Source organism: Diuraphis noxia, unplaced genomic scaffold, assembly GCF_037042655.1.
Source record: "Diuraphis noxia isolate RWA-SAM2 unplaced genomic scaffold, SU_Dnox_SAM2 contig0001, whole genome shotgun sequence".
NCBI classification, from domain to species: Eukaryota; Metazoa; Arthropoda; class Insecta; order Hemiptera; family Aphididae; genus Diuraphis; species Diuraphis noxia.
This window is the reverse complement of record NW_028301711.1, coordinates 33,267,399-33,293,635: the sequence shown is the minus strand read 5'-3', so window position 1 is coordinate 33,293,635 and position 26,237 is coordinate 33,267,399. Positions and strand designations below refer to the sequence as shown.

General features: G+C 29.6%; 3 protein-coding genes across 3 annotated transcripts; 1 reads left to right on the top strand and 2 right to left on the bottom strand.

The window, feature by feature from the left end:
• Positions 1 to 453, bottom strand: LOC149060573 (uncharacterized). The gene has a single exon (XM_089229633.1). It carries the CDS (start codon positions 451 to 453, stop codon positions 1 to 3), a length of 453 nt encoding a protein of 150 aa, XP_089085759.1.
• Positions 454 to 2,539: 2,086 nt separating this feature from the next.
• Positions 2,540 to 5,395, bottom strand: LOC149060572 (uncharacterized). The gene has a single exon (XM_089229627.1). It carries the CDS (start codon positions 5,393 to 5,395, stop codon positions 2,540 to 2,542), a length of 2,856 nt encoding a protein of 951 aa, XP_089085753.1.
• An 11,179-nt stretch (positions 5,396 to 16,574) lies between these two features.
• Positions 16,575 to 18,108, top strand: LOC107172501 (uncharacterized). Its single transcript, XM_089217826.1, has 6 exons — positions 16,575 to 16,862; positions 16,922 to 17,054; positions 17,108 to 17,284; positions 17,351 to 17,455; positions 17,520 to 18,006; positions 18,066 to 18,108. The coding sequence occupies exons 1-6, from the start codon at positions 16,575 to 16,577 to the stop codon at positions 18,106 to 18,108; spliced, it is 1,233 nt and encodes a 410-aa protein (XP_089073952.1).
• The last annotated feature ends 8,129 nt before the right edge of the window (positions 18,109 to 26,237 follow it).

Here is a 26,237-nt window from a genome sequence, read left to right as displayed (position 1 = left end):
TTATCTGATTATAAAAACATCGTAGAATGATGGCCAATCTTGAATGTTGCCGTTGAACTTGGGTAATGGTATAGGAGCTAGTTGCACTCGATTGCTAATTGAGGTGTTTCCAAATGACACATTCTGTCCTGTCGCACTAGTTGGTCTTTCTGTATTTATTAGCTCTTGTATACGGGATCTTATATTATAATAATCAGCCTCAAACTTTTCTCTTTCTTGTTCAGCGTCTTCTATATCATCTACTGCGATTAATTCAATTTCACATTGAATAGCATCGAACTTTCGATTTATCTGCGGAAGCTCTTCTTGTCGAAAATCGAGGAGTGAAATTGCATGTTCGACGGGATCAAATTTGTTTACAAATGTTATTATTCGCTTTAACGATGCCTTTATGACGCCCCGCTTTCTTTTGAGGTCCGTTAGCATTTTCTGCGACGATTCGTCGAGTACCATGATTGTAACGAAGACAGATGCTAATAATTTATTAGAAAGCTCAATATATATATAATAAATAGAATTTGAATACACGCATACAACAAAATAAATATGATCTAGTATCAAAAATAATGCGATATCAAATTAAAATGCAAATTGTTATATACGATAAATTGATAATAATATTTATAATTTATAATTCGCAATAAAAGATAATAGATTAAAGAATTGAAATATTAATCACTATGCAGTTACGCAACTATAAAATATACCAATTAAAAATACCACAGAAATATAGGATTTAAAAATATATAAAATATACGTAATAAAATAAGATAATATCACGTCGAGGTCACCATAATGTATGGGCCGGGAACGAACAATAATAGGCCGTGCGCCCGGTTACCAAAATACTTCGCGCTTAATAAGTATTATACTAACACACCGACCGACCTTTGTAAATTTGTGTTAGTTGTATATAGCTCAACTAGAATTGGTTGGGTTCGCCGCGCAAATACTAGTGAGCTATGTAATGTGGTGGTGTGTAAGTGTGTATATATGTTTGTGTGTATACTTAAATCTAAGACGAATAGGTAACTCTATAATAAATAATGGTAACTCAAATGCAAATATGGTATAAAATATGATATAATAATAAAATAAGCAAATTACGGCCCTTTTGGCCCAACAAGTAAAAAATGTATATAATAAACCAAAATGCCGGTTCGGCAAAACCAGGTATAAAAGGTGTATATAGATATGAAAAAAGTGCAATTATATAAAAAATCACACTAAAAGGTATACAAAAACAAACGTGATAACTATATGGTCCTTATGACCGAATAGAATAAAATATTAGTATACAGGTATATGATAAATAATAAAAAGTAGTTAAGGCCCTTCTGGCTCAATAACACAATTATAATATATAAAAACAGCTGTTAGAGCTGAATGCTCGGGTAATTGATATAAAAAATACATAGCCCTTTTGGCTCAACAGAATAGATGTTACAATACTTAATAGTATAATAATAATAAATAAATAACAATAAACAATAACTCACGGCTTGTCGGTGCACTGCTGGCCAGCTGCTACCTAAGCCTATATACACTAAATAAAATTCACACCCAATAAATATAATATAATTACAATGAAATTAATGACTAGTAATGTCGCACACGTATATAATATAAAGTAAAAGATATGGCGATTACGCGTATATAAATTCACGCAACAAATATAAAAGGCATAATAATATGACAAAAAATAATTATAAGTTAATAACAAGAAATAGCAATTCGTGCATAAAAAAGAATATATTATTCGCAACGGCCTAGCATCACGACGACGGACGGAGGAGAACAAAATTGCGGCGGCCGTGTTAAGCTGCGCGCACCGGTGAGCCGGCGGCAGTAGATAACGCGCCGATACTAGATTCGCATAATATTATATAATTCACAAGACACAAAATATAATTAAAACAAAATAAATATAAAAATAACGGCTGGTGCTCGCGAGTGTTTGTGTATGTGTGTGATTGTGTCGATCGGCTGTTCCTCCGTAACCGATAGTATTTTACTATATTATATTATATTAATTTATGGCGGCAACATTCTCCCCCCGTTGAAAGTCTTGGGTTTCAACTGTTGTGTTGTCCTTGTCCGTCGGTAGCCTACATAACTTGATGACTGGACGACGCATATGCGTCCCGTTTGCTGTCCTTAGTGTGGCAACCCGAACTGTACCATCGGAGCCAGGATGTAATTCCACGACTATACCTAACTTCCACTTGGCTGGAGGCATACAGTCATCCTTTATGATTACAACATCATCCTTTGCTAGTTGCACGCTCTTACTCGTCCACTTGCCACGAATTTGAGCTTGCGGTGAATACTCCTTTGACCACCTCTTCCAAAACGTTTGCATTAGATTTTGCACAAGCTGCCATCTTCGTAGGCCCTTAGGCTCTTCTTTGGATATGTCTGGTTCATCCGGTAACAACATAGCCCCTCCAATCAAGAAGTGAGATGGGGTTAATACGGCCAAGTCTGAAGGGTCGCTATTTAGGGGGGTCAACGGTCTTGAATTAAGACAAGCCTCAATTTAGCATAGTAGTGTACGCATTTCTGTGTTTGTAAGCTTATGATCGGATATAACTCTCTTCAGGTGATGTTTCATACTCTTGACTGCACTCTCCCATATACCACCAAAATGGGGCGCAGCCGGTGGATTAAAATGCCACTCAATACCTTCTTTCTCTAAGTCAACACTAACCTTCTTCATCATTGAAACTAACTCCTTTTGAGCGCCGACAAAATTTGTTCCATTGTCGCTATAAATCTTAGCACATTTTCCTCTTCTAGACATAAAACAACGCAATGTCGCTATAAAGGACTTACTCGAAAGATCGTCAACTAACTCCAAATGTATGGCCTTTGTGGAAAAGCAAACAAATACTGCAATCCAAGCCTTCTTAGCTGCCACGCGTCTCAATCCACTTCGAATATATATTGGTCCCGCAAAATCTACACCTGTAACTGTGAAAGGTCTAGTACACTGCACTCGATCTCTTGGGAGCGCTGCCATCATTGGGTGATTAAAACGTGGCTGCGCTCTCGTACATTTAACACAACGCCATACCACTGACCTTGCAGTTACTCGACCCAGCAGTGGCCAGTATAAACGCCTTACCTCAGACAACAAGAGTTGAGGTCCTCCATGAAGAAGCTCCAGATGGTATTTTTCAAATATCATACGGGTTACTTTATGAGCGGCAGGCAATACCACAGGGTGCTTATGTTTATCCGCCATGTCTGAATTGTTGAGTCTTCCACCCACCAGTATTAAACCATTGCGCAGGAAAGGATTCAAACTCCGTAACTTGCTATTTCTTGGTACTTCTTGTCCTTTTTCTAGCGAAAAGATCTCTTTGCTAAAGCACTCAGCTTGAACCATTCTTAGCACCGTTTTTCTCGCTTCGTTCAAGTCATGTATCCTTAAAGATTGAGGTCCATTGATCTTCTTACGCAGGAACTTTGAATAGATTGTTAGCCAAGCTATTCCTCGTAGCATTTGGTTCCATTCTGAGTAGTGTTCTAATATATCATTTACTGAGTTGTTTGCTACAAGTACTAGTTTCACTTTACGTACTTCAGGTAGCTCTTCATTCGTGTTGACTATTGGATTAAAGATCCAATCTTTCTCATTCTTTTCCAACCAGGTGGGCCCCTTCCACCACAATTTTGCCTCTAAAAGCTCCCGTGGCCCCAAACCTCTTGAAGGGATATCCGCTGGGTTTTCATGTGTTCCTATATGGTTCCACTGGTTGATATCTGTAACATCCATGATTTGAGCTATTCGATTTGCAACATATGTTTTTAGCCGGCTGCTCTGGCTATTTAACCACCCTAGTACAATAGTTGAGTCCGTCCAAAGCTTGAACTGATGAATGTTGATTTGCCATGACTCAGCAACTCGTTGGGCCAGCTCCGCTAATAATAATGCACCGTTCAACTCAAGGCGTGGGATTGTGCTGCCTTTTAGTGGGGCCACTCGAGTTTTAGCGCATAGAAGTCTGGAATACCATTCTCCATCGCCGCTCTGAGTACGAATATAGATACAGGCTCCATATGCTTCCTCCGAGGCGTCGCAAAATCCATGTACATCTATGATCTCGGTGCGCTCGGGAATAGCTTTTCTGGGAATGGACAATTCCTTTAGCTGCTCAAGCTCATCATAAAAACGAATCCATCTTTGCTGAATATCTACCGGAAGCCGTGCATCCCAGTCTATCTTCATAGACCACAGCTGTTGTAAGAATATTTTTCCTTTCACTAAAACTGGCGACAGGAACCCAAGTGGATCGAAAATTTTATTCAGGTCAGAGAGTATAGCTCTTTTCGATAACGCACCTTCTGATGATCTTGCTACGATGTCATATTGAAAATGGTCTGCGACTGGTTTCCACTGCAACCCGAGTGACTTGACCGTGTCATCGTCTCCTATATCTAATACGAACAAAGGATCGTCAACACACTTGGACATGTTTCGCAAAACAAATGCAGAGTTAGAACACCATTTCCTTAATGGTAACTTTGCTGAGTTTAGCACTGAGCTAACATCTATTTGCAACCGACAGCAGTCATCCTCTGTATCGGCTCCCGTCATTAGATCGTCCATGTAGAAATCTTCGGCAATCACCTTTGCAGCTTTCGGTAATTCCTTCTCAACACTTTTGGCGAGTGCTATAAGACAGTAGGTTGACAGAAATGAGGCAGGAGTTGTTCCATACGTGACTGTAGTTAGCTGGTACGACCGTAGTAATTCTTCAGGGCTGGATCTCCAAACAATTCTTTGTAGGTCCCAATCTTCCCTTGCCACCTTTATTTGGCGAAACATTTTTTCTATATCCGAAGTTAAGACAAATTGATGCTTGCGGAAGCGAATGAGGATTGAAAATAAATCTTGCTGAACAACTGGACCACACCTCAAGACATCATTAAGAGATATGCCAGATGTACTTTTGGCAGAGGCATCGAAAACCACTCGGACCTTTGTAGTTAAACTTGATGCTTTTATTACAGAATGATGTGGTAGATAGAAGGGATTCCGCGTCTGAACTGAATCGTCCATTACTTGAACCATGTGTCCCATTTCAATATATTCGTTCATAAATCGTATGTACTCGGCCTTCAGATGCTCATCATGTTGTAATCTTTTCTCAACATTCAAAAAACGTGCGGTCGCCATAGGTAATGTAGCCCCTAATTCACTGATTGCCTGTTTGGTGGGAAGCCGTACGATAAAACGTCCCTCCTCATCACGGATGGTGTGTTGCTTAAAATGTTGGAGTGTTTCTTGCTCTTCTTGACATCTCTTATTCGCTTTTGATGCTCGGCCATAGCTTGTATCTTCAATGCTGCTGAGCACCTTCCAATCTTCCTCTATTGTTTGACCCATTGAGAAAAGTGTCGATGTATGGTAGTTAGAAAGTTCTCCTGTTACGAGCCATCCGAAGCTACTTTCATGTAATGTGACTGAACCTATATTTATATGATCGTGAACTTACCTGGAAATTTCAATTAGAAAAAATAATTTCCAAAATTAATAAATCATTACCAGTTTTTAATGTTGCAATAGAATCAAGTTTTAAAAAATCTGTATACTCTGCCTTAGTACAATCAGTACAATTAGTTTTGTAAATTTTGGAGTTGTTTTAAATTATAGGAATCTCCCCAAATAGTTATAGAATATTGTAAATGAGATTGAACTGGTAATGATTTATTAATTTTGGAAATTATTTTTTCTAATTGAAATTTCCAGGTAAGTTCACGATCAATTATAACACCTAAATATTTATATTCCTCAACAATTTCGAGATTCCTACAATTACAAATATTTGGAATATTAAAAGTATTTTTACAATGGTAATTATGAATTGTTAAATTGTTGTTTTTGTCTATTTTTTCCGAAAAATCTATAAATTGCGTTTTGGAGATATTTAGAGATAATTTATTTTCCATTAACCAGTTTTTAATTTTAAGAAGATCGTTATTTGCTTTTCGATATAGATCTTTCGGATTATCTGCATCTACCACTAAGGCAGTATCGTCCGCGAAAAGCACTAAGTTTCCGTTTAATTTAATATTTGTTAAACTGTTAATATAAATAATAAAGGCCCAAGACAAGTTCTTTGCGGAACTCCACAAGTAATTAATTTTTTATCAGATTTTGTTTTACCTAATTTTGTGCAACATGTTCGATTTTCCAAATAAGACTTAAGCAAATTGTATACAACTCCTCTTATACCTATATTTTCCAGTTTTAATAACAATATGTTATGATCAACCGTATCGAAAGCTTTTTTTAGATCCAAGAAAACAACAAGCTTATATTTTTTGTCAGTTTTAATATGTGAAATTAATTTAGATATTGCGTCTTCTGTGCTCTTTTTTTCTCGAAAACCAAATTGTGAGCTAGATAGTAAATTAATTTATTTAAGAAATTTGTTATTCTTGTATAAATACACTTTTCAAAGATTTTAGCAATATTAGATATTAAGGATATTGGTCGATAATTATTAGGATCTAACTTGCTTCCAACATTTTTATATATAGATACAATATCAGCGTGTTTAAATTCACTCGGAAAACAATTTTTTTCTACAAATAAATTAAACATACATGATAAAGGAACAGATATAGATTTTTGTTTGGATTTTAATAATTCTACACTAATTTTATCGGAACCTGGAGCTATATTATTTTTGAGAGAACTAATTTTGAGTATTATTTCATCTGGAGTAATTGATTCGAAAAATATAGAATTAACAGAATAATTGCATTTAGTTTTAAATTTGGCTTCCACAGAAGGTATTTTAGAAGCAAGATTAGGACCTATATTTACATAATGATTATTTAATATATTACAATCAATGTCGATAACAGTTTTCTTTTTATTAATTTTTAAATAATTGCAGAGTAACTCCCATTGTATTTTAGGATTTTTTTGTGAATAATATTAATTTGTTTTATAAAATAATTTTCACGTAAAATTTTGATATAGTGCCTAATTTTTGATTTTTAAAACAATCCTAAGGATTGTTTTTTTCTAATTAATTTATTACGTATTTTTATAGAAGCAATAATTCCTTTTGTAATCCAAGGATTACAAACTGTTTTCGACAAAGTTGTTTTAATAAAATTATAATTATTTTGGTTATTAAAATATTTCGATAAAAATATATTTACATACTTACTATAATCCTGCGATGGATTTCCATCCGTGGTTACAGCAAGTCCGTTGGTCGTTTGATGTAACACTCGAACCCCCCTACGTCTGTCATGATTTAGCGTCAATTCGCTATTGCATGACAAATTTCAGGGAGAGTGCCAGCTATGCGACCAACAACTTTTCAGTTCAGCCGGCGAGTGTGAATTAATTATGCTCGTCGATCATATTTATTAAATAATGAATTTGTTCTAGAATATTCGATAGACTTCCTACTATGTCACACGATATCTACGGATATCCTCATATAAGTAAAAATACCACATAGATAATTTATTATAATAATAAAATGTTTGTTTGTTTGACCTACATATTATTTCTACATAAATTTATTTTAAATATTATTACTATAATATATATTATTCGTAATATAACATATAATCTACGCAAAAATATATAAATATATTTGTCAAAAACATATATATTTGTATTAGTATATTTTGGGTCTTGAAAATAATATAAAATGATTTTTTGAACAATCGTATTCTATAACACGATCCCATGGATGATAATCTATGTATTATCAAATTTTTTAAATACAAACTCAATTTTCGAATGTTTGCATTTCGTTAATGTAATTAACCCGAATTATTGTCTTTATTCTATCAACGAAAAAATTAAAGACGTGCTGGTATATAATACAACTAATAACGATTTCGAATTTATTATTGCCACTTTCCTATAAAACGGAAAAGATAAAGGCATGCTGTGTTACTCAATATATCTGCTCTATAAACGAGTATCTGTATATGTTAAGGAGTAAACGTTATTAAGAATATTTTACTTGCGGAATGTGGGCATTCAAAAATATTATGTATTAAATGCATTAGTTATTTTATAAGATTATGTTTTCAAGTTTCCCATCTCTTGAAATTAATTAATTATTACACATATATTACTATACACATGTTCAATTGCAGATATTAGATTCTTTAAAATAAATTATTGGATTGTTCTAAAAATAATTTTATGATCGTTAAAATTAAGTCAACATTATTAAATTAAATCACAATAATTTTTCAAATGTAATCAAATGCGGAATATGACCATTTGTCAATATCCTATAATTGTTATCCAAATTAAGATTTTGAACATCTTTTTTTGATAATTTAGAGAGTCTATCGGGTAGGGCTAGCTTAAATTCATTATCTACAATAACAGTTAATTTTTCACCATATTTAGTTTTGATAAATTCGAGGGAAGATGTGTGGTATTTTTTTCTGATTTAACTCGCTAAATTTTACAAATTTTAGACTCTCGTTTTTAATTAAGTGTTTTTGAAAATATTTTCAACGAATATATAAATTAATTCAGAATAATAATTATATAATGACATTGAGCGGCACATGGACATTTCAATTCGTCTTGAATTCTTAAATATTATAATACATACATTTTACTAATTGTGTAAAAAGTTTATTTTTCAGCTATTCCAAACTTGAGCAGAATCCGGCATCCATGAACAGATAACATCTGCAATACAACTCTATAGATTTATTATGAATATTTTATATTATTTGGGCTAAACATACTCAAGATTATTTGTCTTAAAATATTTTATTTTTTAAATTTTGCGATAGTACCTATATCTTAAGGAATGCTAATCAAATACTAAATTACCAAATTTAAATCAAGTTTTAATAATGCGACATTATTAGAATTATAAAATTTTAAAATGATAATATTTAAATTATAAGAGATATTTCAAGCTCCATAGCATCAAAAACTTCACCACAATGTCTTATGGAATCGTCTTCAATTTGTCTATCTAAAACAGCTAGATGAGCATTAATATTTTTTATTTTCGTCATATAATATTCTTTTTTGAAATCTGGTAAATCTGTAATTTTATTATAAATATAATCTTCCAAAGGCTTGTAGGTTGAATTTGAATATTGTACGGGATTTTGAAAATAAAATAACTTTTTTGAAAAATCGTATAGTATAGTTCGATCCCAGGGATGATAATCTTTATATACTTTAAGAATATCTTTATTTTTGAAATCCATATCTATTTCATTTTCTATAATATTTTCCAATTACAAACTCAATTTATTTTTTATTTTTTTATTTTTAAATTATAATCCAAAATTGCATATTCTCTTGATTGTTTATATTCATTTTAATCATTTAAAATAATATTCACAATTTCTCCGTTCTTAACAATGATGTTTTTACCCGGAATAATTTTTAAATTAATTTTTAAATTCAAATCGTCTAAAAACTGTTTACTTTTTTGATGGGATATTATATAATTTTCCAACATTAAGGATGTAATATTATTTCTTTTTTTATCTTTCAACGATGAATGTATACATTTAGGTTGGATTTGTTGTTTTATATATTTTAAAAACTCATCAACACCTGATTCCTTAATAGAATCTTTATACATTTCCATTTCATTTTGACTTAGTTCACCGTATATTAATTTCTCTATAAATATATATAAATCTATGTCTCTTAATCTGTTAATTTTTTCCAAACATTTTAAAAATTCTATATTTTTTATTTTTAAAAATTCCATCTTTTCATTTTTTTAATTTTATAAATTCTATAAACTCAAATAGTTATATTTAATAAAATAAAATAAAATATAGAATATTAATTTAAACGTTAAATTTTCGTTATCTAATTCATTTATTAATTCTAAAAATGCTTTCTCCGAATAATCCAATAATATTATTTTATTTGATCGAAAAGTTATAATATCAGAACAATTTCTTTTAACAAAATCCTTAAGTCTATTAACTAAATCTATGGGATTAGGATTCTTCTTTGAATCTATAATTATATCAAATTCTGTCTTATATAAATTCTTTCTAGTTTTTGTATATTTTTCCTGTCCTCTTACAAACATGTATTCGTTTGAAGAATTTTTATTTTTAAATAAAATATAGTAGTGTTTTAGTTCTTTATCATTTGGATCAACATTTCGATCAGGTAAGGTTTTGACCAGTTTGTTGTTTATGTCATCCAATCTAATATTTGTTTCTTCATGACTTTTTTCCATAGATTCTAGTTTTTTGATAACAATTTGCATATCGTTACGTAATGAATTATTTTCGGATTTAATATTTTGGATTATTTGTTTTCTAATATTTGGTATCAATACGTCCTGTACAAAGTCTTGGAATGGTTCTGCATTCGGTTTGTTTGATCGCATTACAAGCCTATATAAACCCGCTTCTGAAATAAATATTTCTTTATCTTTATTTGTTTTTTTAGTATGAGATGAGGGGTGGGTGGGTCCAATACATCCACCCCTTTCTTTCTTATATTTATCAGGAATATTATTTCTTATAAAATCTTTTAATGTATTTTTATTGTCACTATAACCTAAAATATTCAATAAATCTTTAGCTTTAAACCAAGGCTTATCTACAGTTCCTATTACTTCTATATCATTATTATCATATGAAAATATAGCATTAAAATCACTTAGAAAACCTTCAACCAAACTACTTCTCAAAGGAACATCTATTTCGTTTTGTAAATTATTAATTATTGAACTCATTACAGATTCATTGATATATAAAATAAATAAAAAACAAATCAATTTCTTTATTTAGTATCTAGCAATTTGGAATATAACACCTAATAATGTAATATATTTTAAGGAACATGTTAATGAATAATATTATTTATCACTAATATATTTTACAAGCATTGTTCAAGTTTTCCAACAATCCTGATTTTGGAGATGTTAAGGTCAACTGGCAACATTTATAGCATTTTTTTCTACAACTCAAACAATTTCCAACAGCTCAACAACTCAACCTATAAAATCTATGGCATTAGTTCAACAACTCAACAGGAATCGACATCTCTATGGAACATTTAAAAACTGTATAACTAAAATTGTGTATAAGTAATGTTTTAAAATTGTATAACTTTTAAAATCCTTAAGCAAAATTGTGTATAAGTAATGTTTTAGAAATTGTATAACTTTTAAAACCCTTAAGCAAAATTGTGTGTAAGTAATGTTTTAAAAATTGTATAACTTTTAAAATCCTTAAGCATAATTGTGTATAATAATATTGTTTAAGGTAGTCGAAACTAGATAGTTGAAAGTATGGCTCGACTTTTTTATTACCTATCAGAAATCTATTATGGCATTAGTTCAACAGCTCAACAGAAATATTTAAAAAATTGTATAACTCTTAAATCCTAAAGCAAAATTGTACGAAAATAATATTGTATATGGTAGTCGAGAGTGGGGTAGGGAATATGTTAGATTTATTTTGCATTTGTATTTCATTTCTATTTTTGACGCTCAACTTATTCAGGTGAGAATGATAGTTTTATTTTGCATTTGTATTTCAATTTATTTTTTTCGATTTCATTTTGTTGCCGCCATAAATTAATATAATATAATATAGTAAAATACTATCGGTTACGGAGGAACAGCCGATCGACATAATCACACACATACACAAACACTCGCGAGCACCAGCCGTTATTTTTATATTTATTTTGTTTTAATTATATTTTGTGTCTTGTGAATTATATAATATTATGCGAATCTAGTATCGGCGCGTTATCTACTGCCGCCGGCTCACCGGTGCGCGCAGCTTAACACGGCCGCCGCAATTTTGTTCTCCTCCGTCCGTCGTCGTGATGCTAGGCCGTTGCGAATAATATATTCTTTTTTATGCACGAATTGCTATTTCTTGTTATTAACTTATAATTATTTTTTGTCATATTATTATGCCTTTTATATTTGTTGCGTGAATTTATATACGCGTAATCGCCATATCTTTTACTTTATATTATATACGTGTGCGACATTACTAGTCATTAATTTCATTGTAATTATATTATATTTATTGGGTGTGAATTTTATTTAGTGTATATAGGCTTAGGTAGCAGCTGGCCAGCAGTGCACCGACAAGCCGTGAGTTATTGTTTATTGTTATTTATTTATTATTATTATACTATTAAGTATTGTAACATCTATTCTGTTGAGCCAAAAGGGCTATGTATTTTTTATATCAATTACCCGAGCATTCAGCTCTAACAGCTGTTTTTATATATTATAATTGTGTTATTGAGCCAGAAGGGCCTTAACTACTTTTTATTATTTATCATATACCTGTATACTAATATTTTATTCTATTCGGTCATAAGGACCATATAGTTATCACGTTTGTTTTTGTATACCTTTTAGTGTGATTTTTTATATAATTGCACTTTTTTCATATCTATATACACCTTTTATACCTGGTTTTGCCGAACCGGCATTTTGGTTTATTATATACATTTTTTACTTGTTGGGCCAAAAGGGCCGTAATTTGCTTATTTTATTATTATATCATATTTTATACCATATTTGCATTTGAGTTACCATTATTTATTATAGAGTTACCTATTCGTCTTAGATTTAAGTATACACACAAACATATATACACACTTACACACCACCACATTACATAGCTCACTAGTATTTGCGCGGCGAACCCAACCAATTCTAGTTGAGCTATATACAACTAACACAAATTTACAAAGGTCGGTCGGTGTGTTAGTATAATACTTATTAAGCGCGAAGTATTTTGGTAACCGGGCGCACGGCCTATTATTGTTCGTTCCCGGCCCATACACATTTCGTTATTTCATTTCTGATGTTATTCTGAACTTATATCAATTATTTAATTTATGATATTTTATTGAAGGAATATTAGTTATGATATTTCTGATGTTATTACTAAATTTTTTTGGGGAATATTGCAATTCAATTTTCAATTATTTATATCATAAGTTCTATGAAAAATATTTTGCAATTGTATATTGCATTTCAATTGTCTGATCTTTTTGCACATTGTTTTCTTTGTGATCTTTTACTGATAAAATAAATGTGCGCTAGGAATGGTATATATATACTACTCATAAATATTATATCTTGATTTAATAAATTTAAAAAATATTTAAACCACACGGACTATACAGGTCATTAGTTTGTCATATTATGTCCAGCGTTCATTTGGATACTAATAGCTTGCAGCTGTGTACACAAAACATCCTAATGAATGCACCATCTTAACAATAGGAGACATTTCCTGCCATTAGATCGGATATATTAAATTTTTTCGATATTAAAATACCTATTAGTGAAAAACACATTAAAACCGATATTAATACCTTCCACTAAACCGATATATTTCGTCTATATAAATTCTGAAAAGAACCCACAGTCCTTCAGTACGTTTTAAACCGCTGTATACGCTTCGTCTTCGAGTATTTCTCAGTGTTATTAATTTTTTAAACGTTAATCAACATGTTTAATTGTGACCAGTGCCCGTCGACGTTCACGCGTAAAGATAGTTTGATCAGACACAAAATCATACACCAAGGAATTCGCTTTTCGTGCTCTATTTGCAATGCTACGTTAAGTACCAAGTCTAATCTGAACAGACATATGAAAAACATTCACGGTATATTTATTTTAATATATTTTTTTTTTCTCCAAAAATTCAATTTGATATTTATTTTACAAGCTGTTGGTCACGTTCGACCGCCCCGGGGTGAAAACAATATCACTCTGAGTATAACAGACCAGCCAGCAGGTCTCTCTTGGCAGTATGTGAATAATATACCATCCGAAGATTTTAACGATAAAATGTGCGTAGAAGTATTGGATATTGCTGAAAGTACTGGACTATGCAATACAAAAAGTAAGATTTTATTATTATTGGTGCTAGGTTCCACTATTTATTTCTGTTTATTTTTAAGCAGATTCTGATATGGCTACGGTAGGGGGAAAGCGTGTACACGTTGAAAACACAGCATCCCGCATTAAATCGAAAAAGGTTCGAATGGATTTATCTAATAAACTAGGCTTTGTTGAAGTTAAATCCGCACACGGTCGAAAAATCGTTTAGTATTACGCTAAAAATCTAATCAATTTCGAAAATTATAATTCTTTTTTCCAATCGTTAAAAATAGAACTTGTTGATTTATTAAAATCAATTGTTGTCATATCGTCAATTAAATTTAATTTAAAATTAGAAGCAACGTACAGTCAGCCTAATGTAGAAAACTCTTCACAAAACAGGTCTTTCAAGACATCGGCTAGGCCAATCTTTATCGATTCAGATATAACTTTATTAATAGATGAGGCGTTTACTACATTATTACACGAGGAGGAAATTTATGTAGCAAAGGGTAGTGGTTATGTTTTGGAATCTATCGATGGACTTTTATTGACAGTTTACAAATACACACCCATGGGCGATACTCCAAATATTCAAATCCCGATTAGAAATATTGATAACGGAAATAATACTAATAATAATAATAATACCGATAACAATACTAATAATACACAAGATAATAGTTCTTTTAACGATCAAACTGATAATTACGCTGTAGCTGGCTCATCCTACATTAAGCTTCCACCTTCTTTAATTAATAAACGGGCTACAATTAACCCTCAAAACAATGATCAATATTGTTTTAAATGGGCAATTTTGGCAAAGCACGTGACAGGTCCAAATAAACATCGAGTAGGCGAAAATTATTACCAACACGAGAACAAATATAATTTCACAGGCTTATCATTCCTAACTCCATGGTGTGAAGTTAAGATTTTCGAAAAAAATAACCCGGGGGTGTCTGTAAATATTTACGGAGTTAAAAAAATATCTTTAGAACGTAGTCACGTATATCCAATAAAAGTCGTAGATGATGAAAAAGCAAACCATTTCGATATAATTTTATTCAGTGACGGCGAAAAAAGTCACTATGTATATATTTCAAGTTTTTCACGTCTTATTCGTTCACAAACTACCTTACACGGTCATTCGGTATATTATTGTAAACGGTGTTTCACGTCATTTGATAACCAAAATTTAAAATATAAGTTAAGCGTACAGCTAGCTCTCCAACAGCATAAACTTATTTGCGGGTCACATAAACCTATTCTTCCCATTATGCCCGAAGCTGACACAACGCTTGAATTTAAAGCGTGGGGAAATGCACAACGTCACCCTTTCGCAATTTATGGAGATTTTGAGGCGCTACTAATAAATACCGATGAGTGCAGGGGTAAGAATACGACAATAATACATAGGCATAAACCTATATGAGTTATGGTTTTGTAGTAAAGGTATCTGAAGGCGTACCGTTGGAGCTTATTGAAAAATTCAATATACCGACTTCACCGGTTATTTATCGCGGTAGTGATAATCGAGAGGAGGTTGCAAGGCATTTTGTAAATAGTATTGTAGAAGTAGGTTTAAAAATTGAAGAGTTATTAAAGACAAATGTTCCAATATGTATGAGTGATGAAGATACACGTAGGCATAATGAAAATAATCAGTGTAATCTTTGTAAATGTATCCTTAATAAAAATGAGAAAGTCCGCGATCATTGTCACCTGTCCGGAAAATTTAGGCAGACATTATATTCTAAATGTAATATTAGTTTACAACAGCCTAAATACGTTCCATGTTTTTTTCATAATTTATCTAATTACGATGCTCATTTTATAGTCACTGAATTGGGATATGATGCAAAAACAATAAAAGTAATTCCTAATAGCGAGGAAAAATTTATAACGTTTTCAAAATATATTAGCAAATCGTTTACCATACGATTTGTAGATACGTGTAGGTTTATGGCAACAAAGTTGGATAATTTAGCTAAAAATCTTTTGACGCCGGATTTTTCGAAATTCTGTGAAACATCTAAGCATTTTTCTGCCGAGGATATGCCATTGGTTACCCGAAAGGGGGTATACCCATATGAATATACGGATAACTAGTCCAAGCTTGAGCAAACAACTTTACCACCAAAGGAAGACTTTTATAGCTCATTGATGGAAAAAAACATTGAAGATAGTGAATATCAGTTTGCAACCGAGGTCTGGGATCACTTTGGATGTCGAACACTTGGCGAATATTCTGATTTGTATTTGAAAATTGATGTGCTTTTACTGGCAGACATTTTTGAAAATTTTCGTGATGTGTGTATGAAAGCATACAATTTAGACCCGGCATACTACTTTACCGCGCCTGCCTATAGCTTTGACGCTATGCTAAAGCAAACTGCAATAAAGTTGGAATTGTTGACTGACTACGATATGTTGTTAATGTTTGAAAATGGTGAGTATTTAATAAAAGTTAAAAAGTAAATAAATAAATTTTTTTTTTCTGAAGGTATACGTGGTGGATTAGTTCAGGCGAGCATGCGATATGCCAAGGTCAATAATTATAAGACACCTGATTTTGACCCAACAAAACCAAATTCGTGGCTGGTATATCAAGACTGTGAGTAAAAGATATACCTATATTTTTTAAGTAAATTCCTTTTAAATATTAATTATGTTGTAGGTAATAATCTGTACGGATGGGCCATGTCACAATACATGTCATATGGTGGTTTCAACTGGGTTGAGCCCACATTGAACGGGTTAAACGATTTGGACGATACCTCCCCTATCGGTCGAATATATGAAGTTGACGTGACGTATCCGGAAGAATTGCATGACTTGCATAACGATCTACCTTTCCTACCTCAAAACAGCATACCTGTAGGTTCAAAAGTGAAAAAACTGATGGCTACTTTCGAGACGAAAAAGAATTATATTGTTCATTATCGAAGTCTACAGCAAGCCATTAAAAACGGATTGATAGTTAACAAAGTAATTTTTAATTAAATTTTTGTTTTATCACATTTCTACAATAATTTCCTTTTTTATAGGTGCATAGAGTAATACAATTTAATCAGTCAGCATGGCTAGCCGATTACATTAAATTAAATACGGAGATGAGGAAGAGAGCTTTGAATGATTTTGAGAAGGATTTCTTCAAGCTTATGAACAATGCAATTTTTGGTATGTATAAATTTAGTGTGATAAAGATTTTATACTAATGTTGTGCTTTACAGGAAAGACTATGGAACAGGTTCGTCGTAGGATAAAATTAGAATTGGTATCGAGTGATGATAGATTACGGAAACTTATAAATAAAACAACATTTAAACACGCAACGGCATATAACGAAAACTTGAGTGCAATAACATTGGAGAATAAAATCATAAAATTCGATAAACCTATATATACAGGCATGTATTATACGCACATTTATATTCTTAACTTAAAATTATAAAAAAAAAAAATTTTTTTCACAGGACTCGCAGTACTGGACATTAGCAAGACACTGATGTATGACTATCATTACAATGTTATGAAAAAACACTATGGCGATAAAATCGAGCTGATGTACACTGACACCGGTAAATTAATAAATTTAAAAAAAAAAATAGTGATATATCATTAATAATAATAATGTTATCGTAGATTCACTAGTGTATTTTATTGAAACCGATGATTTCTATGAAGATATGGTAAACAACCCAATTTTACTTGATCGCATGGACACGTCAAAGCTACCCCAGGACCATCCCTGTTATATTGCTGAGAAAAAAAAGATTCCGGGACTATTTTCAGATGAGACCAATGGCGATATAATGACAGAGTTTTGTGCGCTTCGCTCAAAATCTTACTCGTATAAGATTGGGATTGATTCTTCCAAAGAAGAGATTAGGGCGAAGGGTGTCAGAGGACATTTTGTCAAGAATCATATGACATTTGAAGATCACAGACGATGTTTGTTTGAAGGTATGGACTCTGTTGCGAATAGACAGCCAAATATATCTATACGATCGTTCAATCACCAATTGACAACAATTCGAACCAACAAAATTACGTACAATAACTATGACGATAAGAGGGTTGTACTTGAAGATAAAGTGCATACTCTAGCCCATGGACATTATAGTTTAGAGCAAGTTTTTAAATTATTTAAATTTTCAAATTATTATACTTATATTATTTATAATATAGGGACGCAGAGTTGGTTGAAATAATGGCAGACACTGAATTTTAGCCCTTGTGTAAATTTATAAATACTTTGTACATAAATAGTTAAAATTTGAAAAACAATTTTGTATTATACAATTGTATATATTAATCTGTAAATACTTTCTCTATATATTTTTGTTTTAATTAATTTCTATGTATGTTTACGTTTAGCTTTGTTGTAAATATCACTCAAATAATTTGTATATTATAACCATATATTATGTTAGCGTAAAAAATAAAAAGTTAAAACCATTGTTAAAATATTATTATGTTTATTACATGACAAAAAAATAAATAAAAATATTGTATATTTACAATTAAATCTTTAGGAATTATTTATAAACCATTTTCTTATAGCAAATACTTTGTAAAATGTACATTGTTTAGGATTAAAATCCATATGAAAAATACAGCAAGGTAAAGTTTCGTCATCACATCATAGGCGTGCGCAGGGGGTATGCAGAGTATACAGCTGCATACCCTGAAGTTCTGTGAGGGGTGAACATCGACTCTGGAAAATTGAAACATCCAGTTATCAGTTATCATCAACTACCAAGTATTTGCGAAATACATACTTCTTGTATTGTGTAATGGTATTTATTAAAATAGTTTTTTAATTAAACAGTAGGTTTTTCAATATTTGTGAATTGTGTATACATATTATCAGAATTTTACGAGCTTAAAATAACTTTCAGAGCGCGTTATTGTCAGTCTTCTGCATATCCTGAAAAAGAGGCCTGCGCACGCCTATGCATCACATTTGATCCAAACGAGGGCAGCCCAAGTCTTCAATGTTGACGAGTGCGACGTGTGGTATATACTCCATAAGAACTTGTTTTTTCTGTTCGCCTTTGACGTAAATGCAGTTGAACTTTAATGAATTCAATATTCTACCGACTTCTTCATACTCTATGTCACCGTATTCTATAGATAGTTGATGATAATTACGTTCCAGCCACTTGTTAGTTTTACGAATTTTGTTATCCTCCATCGATTTTGAATGTTTAAAAATCCAGTGTTGGGTCGCCCAAGTTTCTGTGTCTACTATAGACATTTCTTTAATCATGTACTTATTGTTCAAGCCAAGAACGCATTGCATGTCCAAGATGGCTGAAGACATTATGGCTTGTCTTTATAATAAGTTTCTATAGTGTTAAGACGGCTCAGTATAGCTGGTATTATTTTTTTTAATATCATCTATACTTTCTTTGATATATTGTAATGATACTTCGCCTCTTGTCATATGCTCTGTAATCTCTATGCACGTTAATTCTAACTTTTCTGTTTGTTCCTCTTGAAATAGAATAGATTTATGATTTTCTTCAAGTAAATGCTCAATTTTATCGAGTTTAATCGAATACGATTTAACAACTTGTTCGAGATTTACTAAAAATTTATTAGTTTCACTAGGCTGAGAACTACCAAACACGTTCATGTCTACAGCTAGACTGACACTATTTTCTAATGTCACTTGTATTTATCCAACTATTGTGTGTATTATCGAACCCGAGCCATTTGACGAAAATTTTGTCCCCCTTCTTACGTATAATTTTCTCTACTAAATAATCGTTAGGATAGTTTGTTTTCAATATTTCTTCTGAATAAAAGCAGCCAGCAATTGGTTTTCCAGTATAATCTTGTAGCTGATAAGTAGTAGGTAATGTTTCATTAATTTTAATGATTTTAAATATTTCTGTAGACCAGCTAGGCAAATAGCCTTTTGCAAACACACCTTTATATGTGCTAGTAGTATATATATACCATTCCTGGCGCACTTTTATTATATCAGTAAAAGATCACAAAGAAAACAATGTGCAAAAAGATCAGACAATTGAAATGCAATAATTATTAAAATATTTTTCATAGAACTTATGATATTAATAATTGAAATTTTAAATGCAATATTTCCCCAAAAATATTTTTCACAAAAAATATGAAATTAATAATTAAAAATTGAATTGCAATAATTATTAAAATATTTTTTTTTTTTACAAAACTTATGATATTAATAATTAAAATATTTTTTACAAAACTTATATTATTAATAATTAAAATTTTTTTTAAAAACATATATTTAAACGCATGCCCAATGCAGGCACACATTATTATAAACATTTTTAATAGAACAATTCTATTAAAAATATTTTTCTAATCTTTTTGATTTTGATTTCTAATTAGTGTATTCAGATGGTTTACAAAATCATTTCTATCTATGTTTGTTTTATAATGCCCCCAAGCTAATGTATCAATACCATTGTCCAAAATAAATCTTTTATCATCATAAACACTTAGAGCTTTTTTGTTTTGTTCTACAGTAAAAATATCATGTTTCTTAGTTCTAAATAAATTTTGTTTAACATATTTTGATTCTTTTGTTAGTAAACAATTTTCAAAATCATTAAAACATATTTTATTTTCCACAACATTTTTTTTAACACCTTTAGCTTTTTTAATTTCTTTTTCAGTATCTAAGATTCGATGTGAATATAATTTGGATCTTTAACCTATAAATTCAGTCATAATTTTTCCATTTAACTCATCTTTAAACTTTCCTAAGACTTTTTTGTTAACTAAAGGTAAACCATAAATATTATCTTTTGAATAATCTGAAGTGTCAAAATGATCTAACATAATTTTCATATCTTGATAAAAATCATTAGTTTTTATTTCTAATATTAGTGAATCTGTATCTGTATATAACAATCTAACCCTATTTCCATATTTTTTCTTTATAATATTATAATAAAAATCATACATTAACATTTTAGATAAATCTAAAATACACATTCCTAGATATATTGGTTGTTTGAAAGATATTTGTGTTCTTTTCATATGTACTGCAGCTAAATTTTCTGTAAAAATTGTCCTTCTATCAAAATTTGGTTTTGCAATTAATTTGTCTAAGCTGAGTGCATTAGAACATAATCTTATATCAACATGATTTCGAACATTCATCATAGTACGTCCATAAACACTATTATTCATTAGTTTGAAATAGTCTTTTTCAAACTCATTCTTAGCTTCTGATCTGAGATTAGTATTAAAATCAATATACACTTTTAACCAAGGAGATTGACTAAATTCTAACACTCTATGAATTTTCTCTATCTTTAATCCTAAATTAATATATAATTTTAGTGTTTCATAATGTATTATATATTTTTTCTTATCATACAAAGTTGTTAATAATTTTGGGAGTTGTTCGTTATCAAAATGTTTTTCTGGTGCTAAAGGAAAATCTGAATGTATATCATGAAGTTCTTTAGGGTAAGATAAATCTACTTCTAAAATATAACCTTTGCATGATTTATCAGAAATATTCATTACATCAAAATTCTTCACATTATCAACCCATTTGAAATCTCCAGTAGGTAAATACTAGTAGGTATTTACTCATTGCCCACCCATAAAGATTATTTGCATCCAAATATTGTAAAAATATTGACTCCTCCTTTTTTTTAAATTTATCTCCCATGTATTTATTGTTTGCTTTTGAATATCTTTAACTACATTGAGATAAACCACCTCGGATTCCAGATTCGAACATCAATATTTGATCTATATCTGTTAATAAATCTAATTTTACTTTTGTCATTCTTAACATACAATCCCATGCAAATCCTGGTGTTGTGTAATACCACATAGGATCTAATTTATATTTTTTTAAAGAAATATCTCTAAAATTTTCTATTATATCTGTTGATAATAAAACATCGATCTTATTATATAAACTAGTGAATTCACGCATATTTTGTATATTAAACACTTTCCAAATTTTCTGTGAGTTTTCATATTCCTCTTTAGTTATATTTTTATTAGTAAGAGAACTATAAAATTTTTCAATAGGAGGTAAACATGTTTCATTAAATTTACTCATAGGGATAAGCTAACTTTCTAGTAACTAAATCTAAATGTTCTTCAGGAAAATATTTACTAAGTTCTTTAAATTTATTTTTTAAATTTAATTTTGAATCATTTCTTAAATTATTTGTTAACTTGTCTAAAGAACTAGGTAAAAATTTGAATGAATCAATAAATCTTAATTCTGTATAAATTTTTATTTCTTCGCCTTTCCTAGTTACTTTACGTGGCATCATTTTTGAAAAAGAAATATATTTTTCCTCATTATTTGCGAGTAATTTTATTTTTTCATTGTCATTCCCAAATTCTTTTATAAATAGATGGGCATCATAACCTGAAAGATTATGAAAAACAATTGGAATAAAACGTGGATTTTGATAATTAAGATTACAGATAGAATGTGCTGCTCCTCTATATTCTCCAGTTAAGTGGTCATGATCCCGAACTTTTCGCATATTTTTATTTTTATTTTCTATTTCGTTTTTAAGTTTATCTTCATACAATTTTAATTTTTTAGCATCATCGTCTTCAACTATTTTAAAATTTTTGTAATATTTAATTACATCTTTAATTATTTTAAAATTTTTTTTATATAATTTTAATTTTTTAGCATCATCACCGTCTTTAACTATTTTAAATTTTTTGTAATATTCAATAACACCTTTAATTTTTTTAGCATTATCGTCTTCAACTATTTTAAATTGTTTGTAATATTCAATAACACCTTTAATTATTTTAAATTTTTTCTCTAGCATTGGAGGTAAATCTGATAAATATCTTTCACAAATATGACATTTATCAGATTTATTATAATAATTATTTAATTGTTCTGCATTCAAAGTTTTCATAGGAACTATTTTATCATACATTTTAGAAATAAGTATTTCTTCATTTTTCATACATTCATAAAATTTTTGAGCAACGTTTGGACCAGAATATTCTACAGGAGGTTTATAATCATCATTACTATATTTAATATAATAACAAAAATTATTAGGTATATGTTTCTGATAGCATTTTGTAAAAGATTCTGTATCATTTGGTTGACAAGTATATATTGGTTTAAGTGTACATTCAAAGTCAGCATAAATCACAAAAGGGACTCTTAATGAATGATTATAATTTTGAAATTCTAAAGTTTTATTATAGGCTTCTGGTAGAACTATTTTAGCAGCTTTATTATTAGCACAATAAATTTGATGGTCATTTAACTTATTTTTTGTATCAAAACTATTTAAACACATTTTACATATAAGTCTTTTATGACCATCTTTTGTCATTTGACTTCCACAAAGTTTCCATAAATCCTTAATCCAACAATAATGACGTTTATTCTTATTATCCTTTCTTAAATAAATCAAATCTATATGATTGGTTTTTTCTATAATAGTTACTTCTAAAGGTACAATTACTTTTTTATCTAAACAATAAATATTAATAGAAATATCTTTTGTTCTTTTAACAAATTTTGGAACGTCTGTGGTTTTTACTGGAAATTCAATACCTTTTAATGCATTATCAAATTCATTTTCAAAAGGAATATATTTAGTTACTCTTTGCGCATCTTTTTTAGCAGGATGTAAAGCAGAGAGTATTGCCCAAAGAAAACATTTATCATCTTTATTTTTAACATTGATAATAGCTTTTTTATCTCCAATATGTTTAGGTTATGGAATATATGAAGAACCCTTAAAAGGAACATATTTATTTATATTTATTCCCAAACTTAAAATTTGATGAAGTCTCCTTTGAGAATCTTTCATTTCAAACTCTTCAATTTCATTTAAAATTTTAATTTTTTCATTTGTATAATAATCATTTAAGTCAGAATTTGTAGTTAAAATTTTATTTGTTGTTTTAAAATTACATTCTTTATATTCCATATTTTCTTCATTAGTACCTCTCTTATATATAGCAAGAAACATAATATTAACTTTTAAATTTTTCTTCTTTAATGCATGTTTAAGTTGTCCTATTACTGGATTATCTAAACTATTTAAAAACACTTGAACATCTTTAATACCCATATTATTTTTAATAACATAAGTTTTTAATCTACTTTGAAATGCTGTTTCTTCATTTTTTAAAATAGGGTGAATCGTGTTGTTCTTTTCAAACATTTTTGCACTAAAATTGAAAACTCTATGTGGTTTGGGTATTATCTCTTTTTTTGTTCTTATTTGTTTGTTATTTGTTTTTGGTATTTTCTCTTTTTTTTGTCTTATTTGTTTTGTTGTTCTACCTTTGTATGTTTTATTAAACTTAGGTTTAATTGTTTGATCTACATCATTTGTTTGATGACGAATAGATTTCAAATGTCTAGACCAATTTTTGTAAGTAACTGTTAAGTTACATTTATCACAAGTTTTGTTAGGATATGTTTTTTTATTATCCATTTTATTAATATTAACATTTCCTTTAACTAAGGAATCAATTTTATTTAAACTTTCCATTCTTTATTATAGAGGATATAATTTTTTTTTTACATTCAATTTTTTAATAGAAATTATTCTATTAAAAATACATTTTTTAAAAACAGATAAGAGTTGACCTACTTACTATCCCACCTCTCGTCTGTTGTATTATAGATATCACTTCCTTTAACTCATGTCATTTAAAAACAATGTGAAACATATAGTCGATTTATTTAATTTAATATTATTTTAATATTAAGAACCCATAAAAAATTTACACATTTTATAATATTTCCTAAATCTTGAACAACCTTAACATCTTCTAGAAAACGATGTCTATAATTACCTGTTGTAATTATCATATCATTGGCTATTCTACAAAGTTCTAACCAACTTGGTGAATGTAATAGTTTAGAAATATAAGGATTTCTAGTATTATCATCTTCTTGATCAATAATGAAAATATTTCCATAAATTGGAATTTTATGTAAATTATATTTAATTATTTCAGTATTATCATGATATTCAATAGCACAAAATTCAACATATAAATTATCTTTTTTTGAAAATTTTTTCATATATTTTTTTATATCATTTTTCATTAATTTCAAATAATTATATTTGTTTTGTTTTTCTTGATTAATTGGTAATCCTTTGTATGTTTTATTATATCTAAAAGGTAAAATTGTTTGATCTATATCATTTGATTGATGACGAATAGTTTTCAAATGAGCAGCCCAATTTTTGCTATCAACTGTTAAGTTACATTTATCACAAATTTTGGGAGGATATGTTTTTTTGTTATTCATTTTATTATTATCAATTTCTTTAACTAAGGGTTCAGTAATATTTAATATATTCATTTTATTATTGTTATCAATTTCTTTAACTAAGGGTTCAGTAATATTTAATATATTCATTATTATAAAAAATATTATTATTTTTTAGATTCAATTTATTAATAGAATAATTTCGATTAAAAATAACAATTCATAATATCTGGAGACAATAATATAGAAAATTTATTAGAATTTATGGAATTTTATAAAGAAAAAAACATTGATCCTCTACGGGTTAATGTTAATAAATTACATAATTTTATAGAATTTTTAAATAACAATTAAAATTTTGTTTTTTGCATCTCTTCGTTATAAAAACTCCCTTCAACCTCTTCATTATTTAAATCTATAATTTTATAGGTTATAGGATTTGTGTTTAAAATTTCATTAACTATAAATATTTCTGTTGTCCAATTATTACTATATTTATTAGCAAATGTTTTTTTATATGCTTTTATTCTGACTCTATCACCCACGCTAAATTTTATTTTTAATTTAGGTTTGTTTTTTGTATAAAATAATTTGCGTAGAACAAGGTCTTCGTTAGATTTATTTACTTCACAAGGTTTCATACCAATAGATCTATGTATATCATCAAAATTATATTCATCTATTAAAGATTGTAAAATGTTAAACCATTTTTTAGATTTTTGCATTTCAAATTTTATTCTCATTTTTTTGTTTAATGTTCTATTAAATCGCTCAATAATTGCAGATTTTTCTTCGTTTTGAGTATGATACATATGAATATTATATTTTTCCAAAGTTTGTTTAAAATGTTTATTTACAAACTCCAAGCCTTTATCAACATGTAATAATTTTGGTGGTTGATGTTTTTGTGATTTAGCTTGTTTTATTATTTTTTCAAATGTTTTTGAAACACTAATAACATCTTTATTTTTGAGTGGTAATGCCCATACAAATTTTGAAAAAGTATCTATAACAGTAATTATATAACAATAACCTTTATTTTCATTTGAATAATTTCTCATTATAACTAAATCAGCAGCCCATAGATCATCAATACCTTTAGTGATAAT

Coding starts and splice junctions, on each gene's coding strand:
- LOC149060573 (XM_089229633.1), bottom strand. CDS start 453: ATGGTACTCGACGAATCGTCGCAGAAAATGCTAACGGACCTCAAAAGA.
- LOC149060572 (XM_089229627.1), bottom strand. CDS start 5,395: ATGGGTCAAACAATAGAGGAAGATTGGAAGGTGCTCAGCAGCATTGAA.
- LOC107172501 (XM_089217826.1), top strand. CDS start 16,575: ATGTCACAATACATGTCATATGGTGGTTTCAACTGGGTTGAGCCCACA. Junction 16,863..16,921: donor ACGGATTGATAGTTAACAAA/GTAATTTTTAAT, acceptor CCTTTTTTATAG/GTGCATAGAGTAATACAATT. Junction 17,285..17,350: donor CGATAAACCTATATATACAG/GCATGTATTATA, acceptor TTTTTTTCACAG/GACTCGCAGTACTGGACATT.